The sequence below is a fragment of the Microcaecilia unicolor genome, chromosome 1 (assembly GCF_901765095.1).
Source record: "Microcaecilia unicolor chromosome 1, aMicUni1.1, whole genome shotgun sequence".
In the NCBI taxonomy this organism is placed as follows: domain Eukaryota; kingdom Metazoa; phylum Chordata; class Amphibia; order Gymnophiona; family Siphonopidae; genus Microcaecilia; species Microcaecilia unicolor.
The window spans coordinates 261,800,657-261,818,328 of record NC_044031.1 but is presented as its reverse complement, the minus strand read 5'-3'; the positions used below and the strand labels follow the sequence as shown (position 1 = coordinate 261,818,328).

Genomic DNA, 17,672 nt, shown 5'->3' with positions numbered 1-17,672 from the left:
ACAAAATCAGCAAGGGATCAAATACTTATTTCCCCCACTGTATGTGAATTTCATGTTATATAAGGGTCTACATTGTTAGATATTATCTGAAAATACTTGGAGGGATGTTTGAAATTGGAGATGATAGTCCTCTCTCAATGACACTGAATATCTATGAAATCTATGGTAAACTGGAATCCAGCTGTGAAAGAAAAGCTGTAATTGGCCTCCTATGAGCAAGCTAAGAGTATATTGATTTAGAAATGCTGACTATGTTTAAGTTTGTAGTCAAAGTGTGTAATCCTGCTTCCAGGATTAGTTCTGCTGACTGGAAGCTTGCTGCTCTTCTCTCCTTGCCTTTGTTTAGGCAATTGTGGAGTACTGAGACTGATTTTCTTTCCCCTCTGGCTCACTAGAAAAAGCTTCACAAGTAGAATGCATTTTTAAAGCAGCAATCTATGTACTATAACGTGTATATTTGATGAGATACTGTCCTAACGATGAACATTTTCTTGTCTATTCAATCTGAAGTCTTTGAATCTTTCCTAGTAGAGAAGTGGGAAAACCCTAGACCTGTCTTCCTCATAGTTGCTTCTATGAATGCAGACTGACAGACCAGCTAATGTTTATTTAACCCAGAATAGGTTGGACCTTGTATTTTGTGATTGATAAGACCAAGAAAGGATTCTTCTATGCTTTCATTGTGGACTCAGAAACAAAGTATGATTGGGACATACAGCATCTGGGAAATTCTATACGCTGGCCTCTAGAGGTATATGCCACTTAGGAATGTCAATGGAACCAAAGATAAGCGAATGATACATACCTGTAGCAGGTGTTCTCCGAGGACAGCAGGCTGATTGTTCTCACGACTGGGGTTGACGTCTACGGCAGCCCCCACCAACCGGAAAAAAAACTTTGTGGGCGGTCCCGCACGCAGGGCACGCCCACTGCGCATGCGCGGCCGTCTTCCCGCCCATGCGCGACCGTTCCCGCTCAGTTGAATGACAAGCAAAGGAATGAGCAAAACGCAACTCCAAAGGGGAGGAGGGAGGGTAGGCGAGAACAATCAGCCTGCTGTCCTCGGAGAACACCTGCTACAGGTATGTATCATTCGCTTTCTCCGAGGACAAGCAGGCTGCTTGTTCTCACGACTGGGGTATCCCTAGCTCTCAGGCTCACTCAAAACAAGTACCCGGGTCAATTGAACCTCGCAACGGCGAGGGCATAACAGAAATTGACCTACGAAGAACAACTAACAGAGTGCAGCCTGAACAGAACAAAATCGGGTCCTGGAGGGTGGAGTTGGATTCAAACCCCAAACAGATTCTGCAGCACCGACTACCCGAACTGACTGTCGCGTTGGGTATCCTGCTGGAGGCAGTAATGTGATGTGAATGTGTGGACTGATGACCACGTCGCAGCCTTGCAAATCTCTTCAATAGTGGCTGACTTCAAGTGGGCCACTGACGCTGCCATGGCTCTAATACTATGAGCCGTGACATGACCCTCAAGAGCCAGCCCCGCCTGGGCATAAGTGAAGGAAATGCAATCTGCTAGCCAATTGGAGATGGTGCGTTTCCCGACAGCGACCCCCTTCCTATTGGGGTCGAAAGAAATAAACAATTGGGCGGACTGTCTGTGAGGCTGTATCCGCTCCAGATAGAAGGCCAACGCTCGCTTGCAGTCCAATGTGTGCAACTGATGTTCAGCAGGGCGGGTATGCGGTCTGGGAAAGAATGTTGGCAAGACAATTGACTGGTTAAGATGGAACTCCAACACCACCTTTGGCAGGAACTTAGGGTGAGTGCGGAGTACTACTCTGTTGTGATGAAATTTGGTATAAGGAGCATGAGCTACCAGGGCCTGCAGCTCACTGACTCTACGAGCTGAAGTAACTGCCACCAAGAAAATGACAGGTCAAGTACTTCAGATGGCATGAATTCAGTGGCTCAAAAGGAGGTTTCATCAGCTGGGTGAGGACGACGTTCAGATCCCATGACACTGCAGGAGGCTTGACAGGGGGCCTTGACAAAAGCAAGCCTCTCATGAATCGAACGACTAAAGGCTCTCCAGAGATGGCTTTACCCTCTACATGATTATGGTAAGCACTAATCGTACTAAGGTGATTCCTTACTGAGTTGGTCTTGAGACCAGACTCTGATAAGTGCAGAAGGTATTCAAGCAGGTTCTGTGCAGGACAAGAACAAGGTTCTAGGGCCTTGCTCTCACACCAAACGACAAACCTCCTCCACTTGAAAAAGTAACTCTTTTTAGTGGAATCCTTTCTAGAGGTAAGCAAGACACGGGAGACACCCTCAGACAGACCCAACGAAGCAAAGTCTATGCCCTCAACATCCAGGCCGTGAGAGCCAGAGACTGAAGGTTGGGGTGCAGAAGCGCTCCGTCGTTCTGCGAAATGAGAGTCGGAAAACACTCCAATCTCCACGGTTCTTCGGAGGACAACTACAGAAGTAGAGGGAACCAGATCTGACGGGGCCAAAAAGGCGCTATCAGAATCATGGTGCCGTGGTCTTGCTTGAGCTTCAGCAAGGTATGGGAGGATATGCATACAAGAGGCCGTTCCCCCAATGGAGGAGAAAGGCATCCGACGCCAGTCTGCCGTGTGCCTGCAGTCTGGAACAGAACAGAGGCAGCTTGTGGTTGGTCTGAGAGGCGAAAAGGTCCACCGAGGGGGTGCTCCACTCTCAGAAGATCTTGCGTACCACTCTGGAATGGAGCGACCACTCGTGCGGTTGCATGACTCTGCTCAGTCTGTCGGCCAGACTGTTGTTTACGCCTGCCAGGTATGTGGCTTGGAGAAGCATGCCGAACTGGCAAGCCCAACTCCACATCCCGACGGCTTCCTGACACAGGGGGCGAGATCCAGTGCCCCCCTGCTTGTTGATATAATACATTGCAACCTGATTGTCTGTCTGAATTTGGATGATTTGGTAGGACAGCCGATCTCTGAAGGCCTTCAGTGCGTTCCAGACCGCTCGGAGCTCCAGGAGGTTGATCTGAAGATCCCTGGGTGTGGAGCCCATCGACATGAGCTCCCCACCCCAGGCGAGATGCATCCGTCATCAGCACCTTCGTGGGCTGCGGAATTTGGAATGGACGTCCCAGGGTCAAATTGGTCCGAATGGTCCACCAGTGCAGCAAATTGCGGCAACTGGCAGACAGGCGGATGACATCTTCTAGATTCCCGGTAGCTTGGCACCACTGGGAAGCTAGGGTCCATTGAGCAGATCTCATGTGAAGGCGAGCCATGGGAGTCACATGAACCGTGGAGGCCATATGACCCAGGAGTCTCAACATCTGCCGAGCTGTGACCTGCTGAGACGCTCTGGTCTGGGAAGCGAGGGACAGAAGATCCTGCGCCCTTGCTTCGGGCAATTGAGGCCGCATCAACTCTGGGTCTGAGTGGATCCTGTATTGGGACTCCGTTTTCTTGGGGATGGTGGGATTAGATAGTGGCTTCAGCCAGTTCCGAATCAGTGTCTCCTTAAGGACATTGTGCAACGGCACCGTGGAAGACTCTCTAGGTGGTGATGGATAGTCTAGGACTTCGAGCATCTCCGCCCTCGGCTCATCCACAGTGACCACGGGAAAGGGAATGCAAATAGACATATCATGAGCTCTTTCAGCTCAGACCTCAACCGGGCCCGTCTCGACTGCGAGGAACCACGTCCTCGATAATGGCGTCGAGCGGTGGACTCCCGCGCCGGCGGGGACGAAGCTCCCTCCATCGATGTCGACGGGGACTCCACCTGCGTGGCGATCGACACCGGTGCCGCAAGCGGCGTCGGAGGCCTTGGCATCGGGCCAGAGCACACCGGCGCCTCCATCAACGGTGCCGGGGGCGCAAGCACCCCCGGTGCCGGCAGAGCCTGGCGCATCAGCCCTTCCAGGATCCTGGGAAGGATAGCTCGGAAGCACTCGTCGAGGTGTGGGTGTCGGAAGCTGCTCGGGTCCAGGAGATGGTACCGAAGTACCCGCGGACTGACACAGCGACACCTCTTCAACCAAGGGGGAATGCTCCTCTCGGCACTGCCGCTTCCTGGGCGTCAAGTCATCCCTCGAGGTACCGGAGCTGGCAGTCCCGTGTGCCGTGGGCAACCGATGACGGTGTTTCTTTGCTTTCTTTCGATGCCCGTCATCGGCGCTCGGGGGAAGAGACGAAGAGGAGGTAGAACCCCCCCCGGCCTTGAGGTATCGGATCCAACAGGGTTCTGTCCCGATGGCCCTGGGTAGAGGGAGTGGCCGGGGCCGACTTCTCGCGCGGCCGCTCACCCCCCCCCCCCCCCCCCCCATCACCGGCAGGCCAACAGTACCTGTACTCCTGGGGTCGGTGCCAGGGTTGGCGCCGATTTCGTCGACATCGGTACCAAAAAGACGGTCCCGAACAACTTGCCTCGCCATCTGTATCAGCTTCCTCAAGCCAAGACACAAGGTGCACGTCTTGGAATTATGCTCCGGCCCGAGGCACCAAGCGTGAGTATTGGTCTGCGAGATCTGCCGGCCGCACCGACCACACTTTTTGAATCCGCTCGGGACCTTCGAGGACATCGACGGAAAAATCGCGTCAGCAAAGTCAAAGTCGTCGATGGTGGCAGTGAAAAGCACACCCGAAAAAGAAACGGCCGCAACGAAGCACCCTCGCAGCTAAGAACAACGAGGACACTCTTTCTTTTTTTTTTTTCAAAGTTCGGTAGAAAAAATAAGTGAACGCGTACGCGAAACAGAAAAAAGCCGCGGCTAGGCCGCAATCCGGTTAGAGAGACGATAACACGTCTCTCTCCAGCGCGGAATAGAAAAAAACTGAGCGGGAACAGTTGCGCACAGGCGGGAAGACGGCCGCGCATGCGCGGTGGGCGTGCCCTGCGTGCGGGACCACCTGCAAAGTTTTTTTCCGGTTGGTGGGGGCTGCCGTGGACGTCAACCCCAGTCGTGAGAACAAGCAGCCTGCTTGTCCTCGGAGAAAGACAGTTACACTTAAATGTAAGGGGGGCATGCATGTAAGCAGAGCATAGTTATGTCTCCTAGTTATGCACAGTTTATAAATACTATAAATTACATGCACCACTTGGTGCACTTACGCATGCCAGCTTACACCTGCCACTGACATGGCGCAAGAGGGCGTGCCTAAACTTGGGTGCGTCAATGCCAACATTGTATTCTATAACAGAATCTTGGCGCCAAGATACCATTATAGAATTGGCACTAAGTGCATAGCATTAGGGCACCTAAACTAAGGCATCAATTTATAGAATTGCCCCATACTTCTTTAGTAGATTCAATGTTTTACAGAAAACATCTCTTTCTAGGGTAGGTTTCCACTAGATTAAGAAGTGTATCTCCTTTGTCAATCTGAGCAATCTGAGCAGACACTTAGAATAGGCGATATAGGGAAAGGGGGATGGGATACTGCCTATGGTTACAATAAAAGCAGTTTACATACAGGTGCTTATTTTGTACCTGGGGCCATGCACAGAGTCACAGAGAGCTGCAGTGGGAATTAAACTCAGTTCCCCTGTTTCCCAGCCCACTGCACTAACCATTAGGCTACTCCTCCACTACTTATTAAGGTGGAAGTACTTCTTGGTAGTGGAAAAGACAGGCCAAAAGAAAGACGCATGGACGACAACTCTTCCATATCTGGTGGTCCGGAATAGTGAGAATTCAGGGTGAGAATCAGTCTTCCATTTCATCCAAATGAAAGGAGACTTCTGGAGAAAATATGGCAGCCTAGTTATCTTCTGAATAACAATGATGGCGGGGTAAACCTTCATGAGCAAGTTTCCCATATCCTCTGAGCAGTAGTAGCCTCCAGCTAGGTGAGCTGAAACCATGCTTGATTTTAAAGATAAATTACATATTACTAACAATACTTCTGCAAATTCATTTTTCAATTCTATCAGTCCTCTGGGATGAATACTATTCAGTCCAGGTGATTTGCTACTCTTCAAGTTTGTCAAATTGCACCATTACATCTTCCAGATTTACAGAGATTTGATTGTTTCTCTGACATGTCAGATTTGAATACCATTTCTGGCACCTGTATCTCTCCCAAATCTTCCTCAGTAAAGACCAAAGCAAAGAACTAATTTAATCTCTCCACTATGGCTGAGTGTCCCTTTTACCCCTCGGTCATCTAGCGGCCCAACTGATTCTTTTACCGGCTTATTACTTCTAATATACATAAAAATGTTTTTACAATGTGTTTTTGCCTCCAACACAATCTTTTTTTTCCAAAATCTCTCTGCTTTCCTCATCAGCGCTTTGCATTTTATTTTATTCCTTATATTTTCAGTCGGATCCTTCTTCCATTTTCTGAAGGATTTTCTTTTAGCTCTAATAGCTTCCTTCATCTCACTTTTAACCATGCTGGCTATCGTTGGCCTTCCGTTCTCCTTTATTAATACATGGAATATAACTGGCCTGTGCTTCCAGGATGGTATTTTTCAACAGTATCATCCGATGTATATTTTTGACCTTTGCAGCTGCTCCTTCCTGTCTAAGGTGGGTTTTTTTTTAAACCACTCTTCAATTTATCATAATCTCCTTTTTGAAAGTTAAATGTTAACGTATTGTATTTCCTGTGTGTACTTACTTACTCCAGAGCTAATAACAGTGATCATAATATGATCAGATTTGATATCAAGCGGCCACAGCACCATTACCTCCTGCTCAAAATGATGTGCTCCTGTGCCAGCAGTCCTTGATTTCGTCAAGGTATTTTACCTCCCTAGCATGCCAAGGTTACATTTACCTAGTCAGTATCTGGATAACTAAAGTCGCCCATTATAATTGTGTTCCCCAGTTTGTTAGCCTCCCTAATTTCTCATAACATTTCTATATCGGTCTGTTAATCCTGGCCAGGTGGACGGTAGTACACTCCTATCACTATCCTTTTCCCCATTACACATAGAGATTTCAAGATGTCTTTTGTGCACTGCAGAATTTTTAGTCTATTTGATTCAAGGCCTTCCTTAACATACAGTGTACCAGGCAGCTCTGATCTGGAATGCCCTTCCAACAGAGATTAGATGTCAGATATTTCATAGGAAGTTAAAAATGTATCTTTTTCAGAAATACTTTCTATTTAAGCCAACTTTGATATATTATTTTTACCAAGACCGTACCAAGTAGAAATGATTAGCTAATCTTACTGTAATCTACATAAGACCATAATTGGTAACTTGCAGAATATACATTTCATTTGTATTTGCATATGTGGTGATAAATACTTGTACAAATGGAGTAAGTTTATAAGAGGCATTTTACATGGAAAACATATCTTAATACAGGTGGACCAAAGACTCTTATTATATTGGATATAAAAAGTTAGCTGAAGAGAATATTTAAGTCAAGCACAATATACAGAGCAAATACAGATAATACTGTCTTCCCTTTTCTCATGCTTACCCTGTATCCCACAGTGAATAGAATCTGCCACTCCAGGGTGCAATATAACCTAAAGAAAGGTGTAAAATTACTAAGCACTTATATAAATACATACACAACATATTTAGCTGAACTAAAGAATATGGCAAATGTGTTACATGTACACTGTGATAAAATCAAACTAGAAAAAGACACCAGCAAGAAAAAGCTGAAGAGACGAATGAATCATCTGCAGGAATTTATTTCCTTTAAATATTGTTTTTCTCTTTTGTTGGCACATACTGCATTTTAGGCTTATGGACCACATGGGCCACAATTTAGCTTGCTGACATGGTTGACCTGATTCCCCATGGAAGCAGGAAAATCACCAAGGGGTCCTTTTACAAAGGCGAGCTAGTGTTTTTAGTGTGCGCTAAAAATAAGGACACGTTAAACACTAGATACACCCATGGGAATATATAGGTGTCTAGTGTTTAGCGCATGCTAAAAACGCTAGCACGGCTTTGTAAAACATACCCCCAAATGATTAATACTAAATATAAATAAATGTAAAACTAGTACACACACATACACACACAAAACTCACAAGACAGTATCTACTGCAAGATATCACAAAATGACAACCTGTAAGATAATACACAATCATGAGAACAAAATAAAAATTAAATACAATTCAAATTCTGTGGAATGCAGAAAATAAAAAAAAAAAAAACAGTGTAAATGGGTATGAGAGAAGTCAATAAATGTTAAAAAGCAGCAAGAAAGTAAAATTTCACCCCCTTGTAAGTAGTATGTAGTTGCAGTAATCACAATATCATAACAGAAATGTAATTAGAGATCAAGAACCGGGCATAAAGGAAAAAGGAAGAGAAATTTGGGTAAGCGTAGTATCTCAGGGACTGAATCTGTTCCACAATTTTTCTACTCCATTTGGCTAGAGGAGCCAAGAAATGGTTTCCCACATTTAAAAAACCAATTTCACATAAGCCACTATAAAAGGTACTGTTTTTATACCGTATACAATACAAAAAGAGTACTTCTTATTCAACACACAAGACTACTTTATGATAAACCATAACACTTCTTTTCACTCATGCATCAAATCATCTGACAGGCAGGCCCTGTCTAAGCAGACATTCTATAATCTCACTTACCCCAAGCCTCTCCTAGTCAATAGATAATTTACTCATGGGGCCAGTGGAGAACAGCAGCACTTAGCTTCATTTCTAGCACCCTGGAGATAGAACAGGAATGGTGGGGTCTTCAATTCCAGAGCCACCACAACCACTACAACCAGGAGTCTCTGGGCCTGATATACTAAAAGGTTTTCCCAATTGTGTGCCCATAGGAAAATGCTCAGTACATCTGACCCTTTGTCTTCTGAGTGCTTGGCCTGAAGGCACTGAAATCAACAGTAGTGATGGGGGTGATACTACACCAATCAATAAGAAATACCCAGCAGACCGGAAAATAGCTGTGATCATCATTTCTGGGGATGATGACAAAGTTGTAGCAACAGGAAACAAAATGACAGTAATGGACTATTTACTACCCAGATGACTCAAGAGACTATACTGAGTTGCAAATAAGTTTATGTACTATGCACTTCTTTCACCCCATAGTTCTGAGTACTGAAGTTACAATGCATTGACTTATAGGGTAGATGACCCATCACTAAAGCAAAACCTTTACAGTGAAAACAGTATCTTGCAGAATGCCAGCAGATCAGTCTTCTGAGAAATCAGGTATGCACAAAGAGGTCACATATTAAAAACAGAGCAAAACTATACACACTGTTTGCAAAATAGCACTCACTATTACCAAGATTTATCTGCATATAAGCTTAGAAGAAAAATAATCACAGAATTTAACTATGAAAGTATCTCACTGAGAGGTAGGTTGCTTGCTATAATTGGCTCTGTCAAGAAATGTTGCACATTAACTATTAATGCATGGCAAAACTTAAGACCTGCTTTGCATAATTTTGCATTGCATTAACTCAGCTATTCAGTTTTGTTTGTTTTTGTTTTGCTTTTTTGCAATATAAAGCTATGCAGGAAATTTACAAATTGTGAGCCAAAAAATGTTAGAATATACTATCACAAATAAGGTAGACTAAAACTTTTCAGCTCTGTACATCATCCTTAAAATCCAATATCCCCTAACAGAAAAAATGACAGCATCAAGCCTCTGGTATATTCAAAGTAAAAAAGCACAGAAGCTTGAGGAATGACTGTTTTTTTGTTTTTTAGTGTATTTTATCAATAGAAATCAAACAAAATAAAACATGGAAAAGAAAATAAGATACCTTTTTTATTGGACATAACTTAATACATTTCTTGATTAGCTTTCGAAGGTTGCCCTTCTTCCTCAGATCGGAAATAAGCAAATGTGCTAGCTGACTGTATATAAGTGAAAACATTCAAGCATTACTATGACAGTCTGACAGGATGAGAGGAGGGGGGTGGGTAGGAAGTATGCATGGGGACATATTCTAACAGGATGGGTGTGGATAGGTGAGGGGTGGGGTGATCAACAGAGACATACAGCTTTATGGTTTATAATGGGCTAGGAACCCCAGATCCTTGTTAAGTCCTTTCTGTTGGGTGTTAAAATATTCAAATCATTTTGACTTCAAAGGTCTTACGTTCTTGTATGGTTTTAAAGTTACCTTTCAGGATTCTCACTGTGAAGTCACTGGTACAGTGTCCTGGTCCTGTAAAATGTTGACCAACAGGCGTGGGAACCCTGCTGGCACCAGTATTGTTCATATGATGTCTATGTAAATTGAATCTTGTCTTAAGCATCTGGCCTGTTTCTCCAATATAGCATCCTTCGTTACATTTTTTACACTGAATGATATATACCACATTGGAAGATAAGCAAGTGAAAGATCCCTTTATGTTGAATATCTTTCATTTGTGGATGACTTTGGGGTCCTGTGAAATATTTTGGCATAGTTTGCAACTGGATAAATTACAGGGAAGTGTGCCCTTCTGTTCCTTTTCAGTCTGTGATGGAAGTTTACTTCTGATTAGCTTGTGTTTTAAATTGGGTGGCTGTCGGAAGGCCAGTACTGGTGGGGATGGGAATATCTCTTTCAGTAATTCATCCTCCTGGAGTATAGGTTGTAGATCTCTTATGATTTTCCTCAGTTTTTCCAGCTCTGGATTGTATGTCACTATAAGCGGGATTCTGTCTGTGGATTTTTTCTTTTTGTACTGTAGCAGATTCTCCCTGGGTGTTTTGAGGGAGGAGGCAATATTCTTGGAGATTATTTTGGGGTTGTAGCCTTTCTGTTTGAAGGATTCAGTCAGGCTTTTAAGGTGTCTGTCTCTGTCCCCTGGGTGAGAGCAGATACGGTGGTATCTTGTGGCTTGGCTGTAAATGATGGATCTTTTTGTATGTGAAGGATGGAAGCTGGAGTTGTGGAGGTAGCTGCATCTGTCTGTGGGTTTCTTGTATACAGATGTTTGTATACAGCCATCACTGATTGAGACCATGTGTGTCCAAAAAATTGACTTTTTCTGGGGAGTAGTCAATTTTGAATCTGATTGTAGGATGGTATGTATTGAAGGCAGAATAAAATTGTTTCAGAGTTTCTTCACTCTCCGTCCAAATCATAAAAATGTCATCGATGTACCGGTAGTATTTTAGAGGTTTGGTCTGGTGTGTATTCAGAAATGTCTCTTCCAGCTCAGCCATAAAAAGGTTGGCATATTGGGGTGCTGTCCTAGTGCCCATCGCAGTGCCCATTATTTGCAGATAGATATCATTGTTAAAGTGGAAGTAGTTGTGAGTTAAAATGAATTTGATTAAATTTGTAATAGTTTCTGGTGAGTATTGATGGTCCAGTGTGGATTTTTTTTTTAGGAGTCTTCCACATGCAGCTATGCCATCCGCATGTGGAATGTTGCTGTATAGTGATTCTACATCCATCGTGACCAGAAGGGTGTTAGGTGGTAGTTGCTTGATATTTTTCAATTTATTCAGAAAGTCTGTGGTGTCTTGTATGAAGCTGTTAGTTTTGTATACAAGAGGTTTCAGAATTCCCTCTATGAATCCAGATATTTCTTCCGTGAGTGTGCCAATACCTGATATGATTGGTCTGCCAGGGTTTCCCGGTTTGTGGATCTTGGGTAGCATGTAGAATGTGCCCACGGAAGGTTGATTTGGTATGAGTTTCTTCAGGTGAGGTTGCGCTTGTGTAGGAAATGTTTTGATAAGGTCTTTCAGCTGTTTTGTGTAATCTTGTGTGGGGTCCTCAGTTAGTTTCCTGTAGTATTTATTGTCTGAGAGCTGTCTGTGCCCCTCTTCAATGTATTTTTGTATGTCCATAATTACCACTGCGCCTCCTTTGTCTGCGGGTTTGATGATAATGCGTTCGTTAGTTTGTAGGGTTCTTATGGCCGCTCTTTCTGGTGGGGTAAGATTGTACAGGATTCTCTTTTGTTTGTTGGAAAGTTGGGATTTCACCCTATGTCTGAAACTTTCTATGTAATTATCCAGCTTGTAGTTTTGTGCCTCCTGTGGAGTGAAATAAGTGTTCTTTTGTTTAAGACTGTATTCCAGTCTGTTTGGTGTCCCTTTATTATAGAAATGTGTTTTAAGGCGCATTTTTCTAAAGAATTCCTCTAGGTCTGAGTATAGTTGGATTACATCTAGTTCCCTGGACGGGCAGAATGAGAGCCCTTTGGATAGCACCGAGACCTCATGCTGTGATAATTGATGGTTCGAGAGGTTTATTATCCCCATTTGGTTTGCATCTGTAAAGGTGTGATCAGTATTCCCTGGTTTGTTTGGGCTCTGATTTTCACATGCCTCAGATGTGTATCCAAGTGTCTCCAAGGTGTCTGGGGATGTTGGTTCTGCAGAGTTATAGCTATTCAAGGATAAGCAGTTTCTCTTTGATTTTGAAGAAGAGAATATAGCTTTATTTCCTTTTTGCGGATAGCAATGTATTGTTTTTCTCCTTGGATGTTATGTAGGTCCTCTTTAAGTTGGTTCACAAGGTGTGGATGTAATTCCTCCATGTTCCTCATGGTTACATCCCTTTGGGTTTGTATTATTTTTTTTCTCTTGTAGAGTTGATGTATAACACCCAACAGAAAGGACTTAACAAGGATCTGGGGTTCCTAGCCCATTATAAACCATAAAGCTGTATGTCTCTGTTGATCACCCCACCCCTCACCTATCCACACCCATCCTGTTAGAATATCAATGATATGCTTTGATGTCCCCATGCATACTTCCTACCCACCCCCCTCCTCCCACCCTGTCAGACTGTCATAGTAATGCTTGAATGTTTTCACTTATATACACTGTCAGCTAGCACATTTGCTTATTTCCGATCTGAGGAAGAAGGGCAACCTTCGAAAGCTAATCAAGAAATGTATTAAGTTATGTCCAATAAAAAAGGTATCATCTTATTTTCTTTTCCATGTTTTATTTTGTTTGATTTCTATTGATAACCTTAAGAGTGGACTAACACGGCTACCACACTCCTCTAACTTAGTGTATTTTGAAATCTGGGCAGTCAGGAATGATACAAAAGAACAGTCTAAAATATCAATATATGCTTGGAAAGAAAAGATGGCAGAGGAAACATGCAACAGATGGAGGGCAGAAGACAGAAAGGAAAGTAGAACCCCCCAACTACTTGTTCTTTCAGGTTTAAAAACTTAAAACATACATGCCACTGAGGAATGTTGCTATAAAAAGTCAATATCCTAAATTGGTAAGGAAAAGCTGTCACAGATTTCTAGCTTATATAACCTAAAAAAACAAACCAGCATATTGGTAGCTATGTGAATCCAAGTTAGCAAATACAACCTGATCAAATTTTGTAATGTTGAGCTACTACTGAAAAAGATGTGAACAAAATCTAAATAAATAAATGTGAACATTTAGCTTACACTTTCACAGAGTAGGTCTGTATTTCAGAGAGAGGACCATTAAGTTTTAATGAACTCACCTGTATAAGTCAAATAGATAACAGTCAAGAACACAACTCCAGCAGCAAGAGATACTCCTAAGAAGAACAGAGTCTGGAATTCTTGCTTGGTTAGCCTGTCTCTCAGATACTGCAAAAAAGCATAGGCCTGTAGAAGTGCAAAAACACCTATGTGAAATGAGATGAGAAAAAAAAAACCACCAGGCATTTTAGTCATAATCAGTAAGTCTCAAAGCAACATACAATGAACCTTCCATCTTTCCATACAGCATAATGGAGGCATGGTAATTTGAAGTACATTTTAAGTTACTGCTCCTAGCAACATTGCTTTTACCCAAGTTATTCTAGTTAAAAAATTGTAACTCGCCTACAACTAGGCAGGTAACAAAATCAACATACAGAATTAAAATAAAACAAATACATACATAAATGAAATACAGTATTCCAGTTCATCAGCAAATAATATCAATTTCATACGTGTTCAAATAGGTAAGTTTTCTATAATTTAACAAATTGAACCCTACTACATAGTCTCAGGTAACCTGGTGATTAATCTATTCCAAATTTATGGTCCTGCTATTGAAAAAGCTGATTTCCATGCATTGGCATACTGCCAAGAATGCTCTATGACACATGCCAAAAATTTCATGTTATCAGATTGCAAAGATTTGGATAGCTAATACTCCTGAATCACATGTTTTAAATATTGCAGAATACAGCTTGAATACAGTATCTGATGAATTGAACATTTTTGTACTGAACCCTGGAGTGGATGGGTAACCAGCGCAAGGAACAGAGAATGGGACATACATGATCATATTGAGACACACCTGCCAATAACCTGGCAGAAGCGCTCTGTATTTGCAATGCGTGAATCTTGGATTTGGACAAACCCAAGTACAACGCATTGCAAAAATCAACGTGAGAAATCACCAAACTCCTACTGACAGAAAATTATATTGTGACAACATAGGTTTTAACTTTGCCAGTAAATGAAGTTGGTAAAATGCTGACTTAACCACGTGGAGAATTTGATCTCTTATGGAAAGTAATGGGTCCAAAATTATACCCAATATATGCATTTTCTCTTGCATAGGCAACACATGACTTTCCAAGTTCACAGAATAACACTGTAATAGTTCATCCTTCCCAAGTAATATCAATTCAGTTTTACTATAATTCAGAACTAACTTAGACACATCCATCTCTTAACCTCTATCATACAGTGTCAATCAAACCATTCACACTTCCATGCACTGACATCTTGTCATCTCACCCTCAATTTTAACAGTGTTGTACCTACATCACCACATTCAAAGCAATGCTGACACTGAATATATCCTAGGGAATTGTGCGCCAGACTTCAAAATCATCATACAAAATTATGCAAACGTAAAGACATTTTTAAACATTATAGGGCTCGCTTAAAAACTGATGCAACAGTCATGCATACAACCAGATGTCTCAAGCTACTCACTATGTGACTGCATATTAGAGTGACTGAGTCAAGTGTATTGGGTGGGGAAGTAGGTGTAGTGTTAGTGTGTGGGCAGTGAATGACTGATTGTAGTGTGTGAGATTTGCACTGAGTGACTGCTAGGTGGATATGTTTGAGCGAGTAGAATGGTTAGTGTGTGATTGTGAGGGCAAGCAACTGGATTCAGTACTCCGAGTGAGTGGTGGTTAGCATAGGGGACTGTGTGTGCTTATCCATGGCTTAATTGATTGGGTAAAGGTTATGTTGCATCTGGGGGCTGTCCTTAGTGAGGTGACCACAAGTTGAACGTTAGGTCTGCATGTGAAAGTGGGTGGGGGTGCTCATGTTACAGTGTGACTGGTTTGTATGTATATATACTCATTCCCTGTATGTGATTCCCCCCATAACCATTCCCTTCCATGCTTGTCCCCTTAACCTCTTGATCCCAGTTTTTCTCTCAGCACACACACACATTCCTTATCCTGTCTCCTCCAGCTCAGCTCCCCTCTTACATATTATCCATTGCTAACCTCCCTCCATATTCCCTAAGTCCCTTGTTTCCTCCCAGTAAGTTCCTTTCCCAGCTTTTCTCCCCAAACTCTCTCTTCAGCCAATCGCCCAAAGCCAGGTACTGCAGCCACTGTATGGCCCAACTCTGACTGTTATTCAGATGTAATGTGTCCCATGCCCTCCTAACAATGAATGGCCCTAGCAGAGCATAATCAGCACGGTGCTCAAATTCTGTGCTGTTCAGTCTTACAAGACCAGCATAGAATTTCGGTAACAAGTTGATAGCAACCTGGAAGCAAGGCCAGCTCATGAGTGTCTGACTTCCTAGGCGAGCCTTCAGCCGTGTGCCCTCCCTAGATGTCCAGCATCTCCCCCCCCCCCCACCCACCCACCCACCAAGGTATCCAACACTGATGATTCCCTGTCCCCCCTTCCCCCCGAGGTGTCCAGTAGCTTCTTTTTTCTTTAATAAACCTCTCTCTTCTGAGGCAGCAACAGCACAGGAGTCTTGGCATGGGGCCCTGAGCATCGATACATGCTCAAGGCCTTCCAGGTCTATTTCTGAGAGGGCAGGATGAGGCAGGCCTTGAGCATGTACAGGTGCTCAAGGCTCCAAACCGCCATGCTAAGGCTCTTTTAGACATGCTGACTGCTGCCTCAGAGGAGGTAGAGTATGGTAGGGAAGGGAAGCCACACAGGATAGCTTAGAGGTAGGAGGAGAGACACGTTGAACACCTTGGGGGGGGGGGGGGGGGGGAGAGAAAAGGAAGAGCAAACTATGCAGGACTATGACATCCTGCACATGCACATTATGTGGGAAATTATGTACACGCATAATTACATAATTCCCTGGGGTGAAACCGAAGGTGAGAAAACAATGGTCTAGACCGAGCATGGGATGATTCGGCAGAAATCTGTATTTGAATCCATGACTTCCTCTGCCACTGAAACTTATTGTGATGATAACCAACTTTATTTATCCATGAGATGTAGCTGGACACAAGGCATTTATTCTACTCTGCTTTCATGGCTAACTAGTTCCTTAAACAAAACCCCCAAAACAAACAAACAAAAAAAAACTAGACTCACTTTGGCTGAGTCTGAACAAAGTTCAGTCAAAGTTATACATCAAGAAATGTTTGAAGGATACAAGATCAATTTGCTGTTTATGGGACATCAGGTTTTTGTTTTTTTTAAAGTGAAAAGCCATAAATTTGATTCTGAGAAGTTAAGATTATCAGGACCTAGCTCTAAATGATTAAAAACACACAATGTTTAGAGTAGAGTTTCCAAAACGAGTTTGTGAAACTTGCATTTGAAGTCACAACCTGGGCAGATGCTCCATAAGATGTCACTGACCTACACCACCCTGGGGTTGCGCTCTGAGACTGCACAAATTGGTGTCACAGCTGCAAAGATTGGTGAGCACTGGTTTACATGTCTGTCTCTCTTGCTGACAGACTTCAAGAATTTTCTTCTACTATTCACTAAGGGGGTCTCTGCTCACAGTAAAAATCGGATGGTGGCAAATGCCGAGATGCCCATTATATTCCTTTGGGCGTCTCAGTGTTTACCACCAGCTTATTTCTACTGTGAGCTAAAAATGCTACCATAGCTTAGTAAGGGACCCCCTAGGTTTACACTGATAGCCAGAGTACACGTTATTGAATAAAGCAACAACTCCCACGGCATTGGAGATTTCATCTGATCTAGAAGGTTTAGATGTACACTTTTTCATAAGTAACAAAGATTTCCATTTATATTGCTTACCTGCAGCTGCCATATGCTCACTTGTTCGGATTGGCTGGAAACCCACAAAAGGTATTTGCATGGATAATATTAAACCCACAATATAGAAGGTGCTATAAGCTGTGAAAGAAACAGAGAACAATATACAAATACCCAAGGTGATTTTGCTGAATGACTGGTGGTATGAATTATATAAAAAACATTATCATCAAATTTAACAGATATACATAGATAATATATAGAAAGCATACATGTAACACTTACAAATAAAACCCTGTCCACATACACAATCATGTTTTACATATCTATTTTAACCTATTCCAAATCTTGAAACTATTTTGGACACCTTTATCTATTCCCATAGTACTAATATAAATATACTCTCCCTGATTAATGCACGTTTGGTGCCAATCCTATTTTCATATAATTTGCAAAACATTAAGTCATCGGCACACAGCTCTAACATAAGCTTTTGCCATCAGCCCCTTAGTTTTGGGACATTTCTATTCTTGCACTGCCACTACGACTTCTTTGAATTTATCCCATGCATACTTTATTTCCATCATAGTTTTGACTTTTCCCATTTTCACTGGG

The 17,672-nt window shown here is 43.0% G+C and overlaps 1 protein-coding gene across 1 annotated transcript in view; it reads right to left on the bottom strand.

The window, feature by feature from the left end:
- Positions 1 to 17,672, bottom strand: part of STT3B (STT3 oligosaccharyltransferase complex catalytic subunit B) — a 284,604-nt gene that overhangs the window by 73,267 nt on the left and 193,665 nt on the right. Inside the window, exons 6-8 of the mRNA XM_030205953.1 lie at positions 17,100 to 17,198; positions 13,364 to 13,510; positions 7,411 to 7,459 (exon numbers count right to left, since the gene is read on the bottom strand). Coding sequence (XP_030061813.1) covers positions 7,411 to 7,459; positions 13,364 to 13,510; positions 17,100 to 17,198 — 295 coding nt within the window. The remainder of the gene's footprint in view (positions 1 to 7,410; positions 7,460 to 13,363; positions 13,511 to 17,099; positions 17,199 to 17,672) is intronic.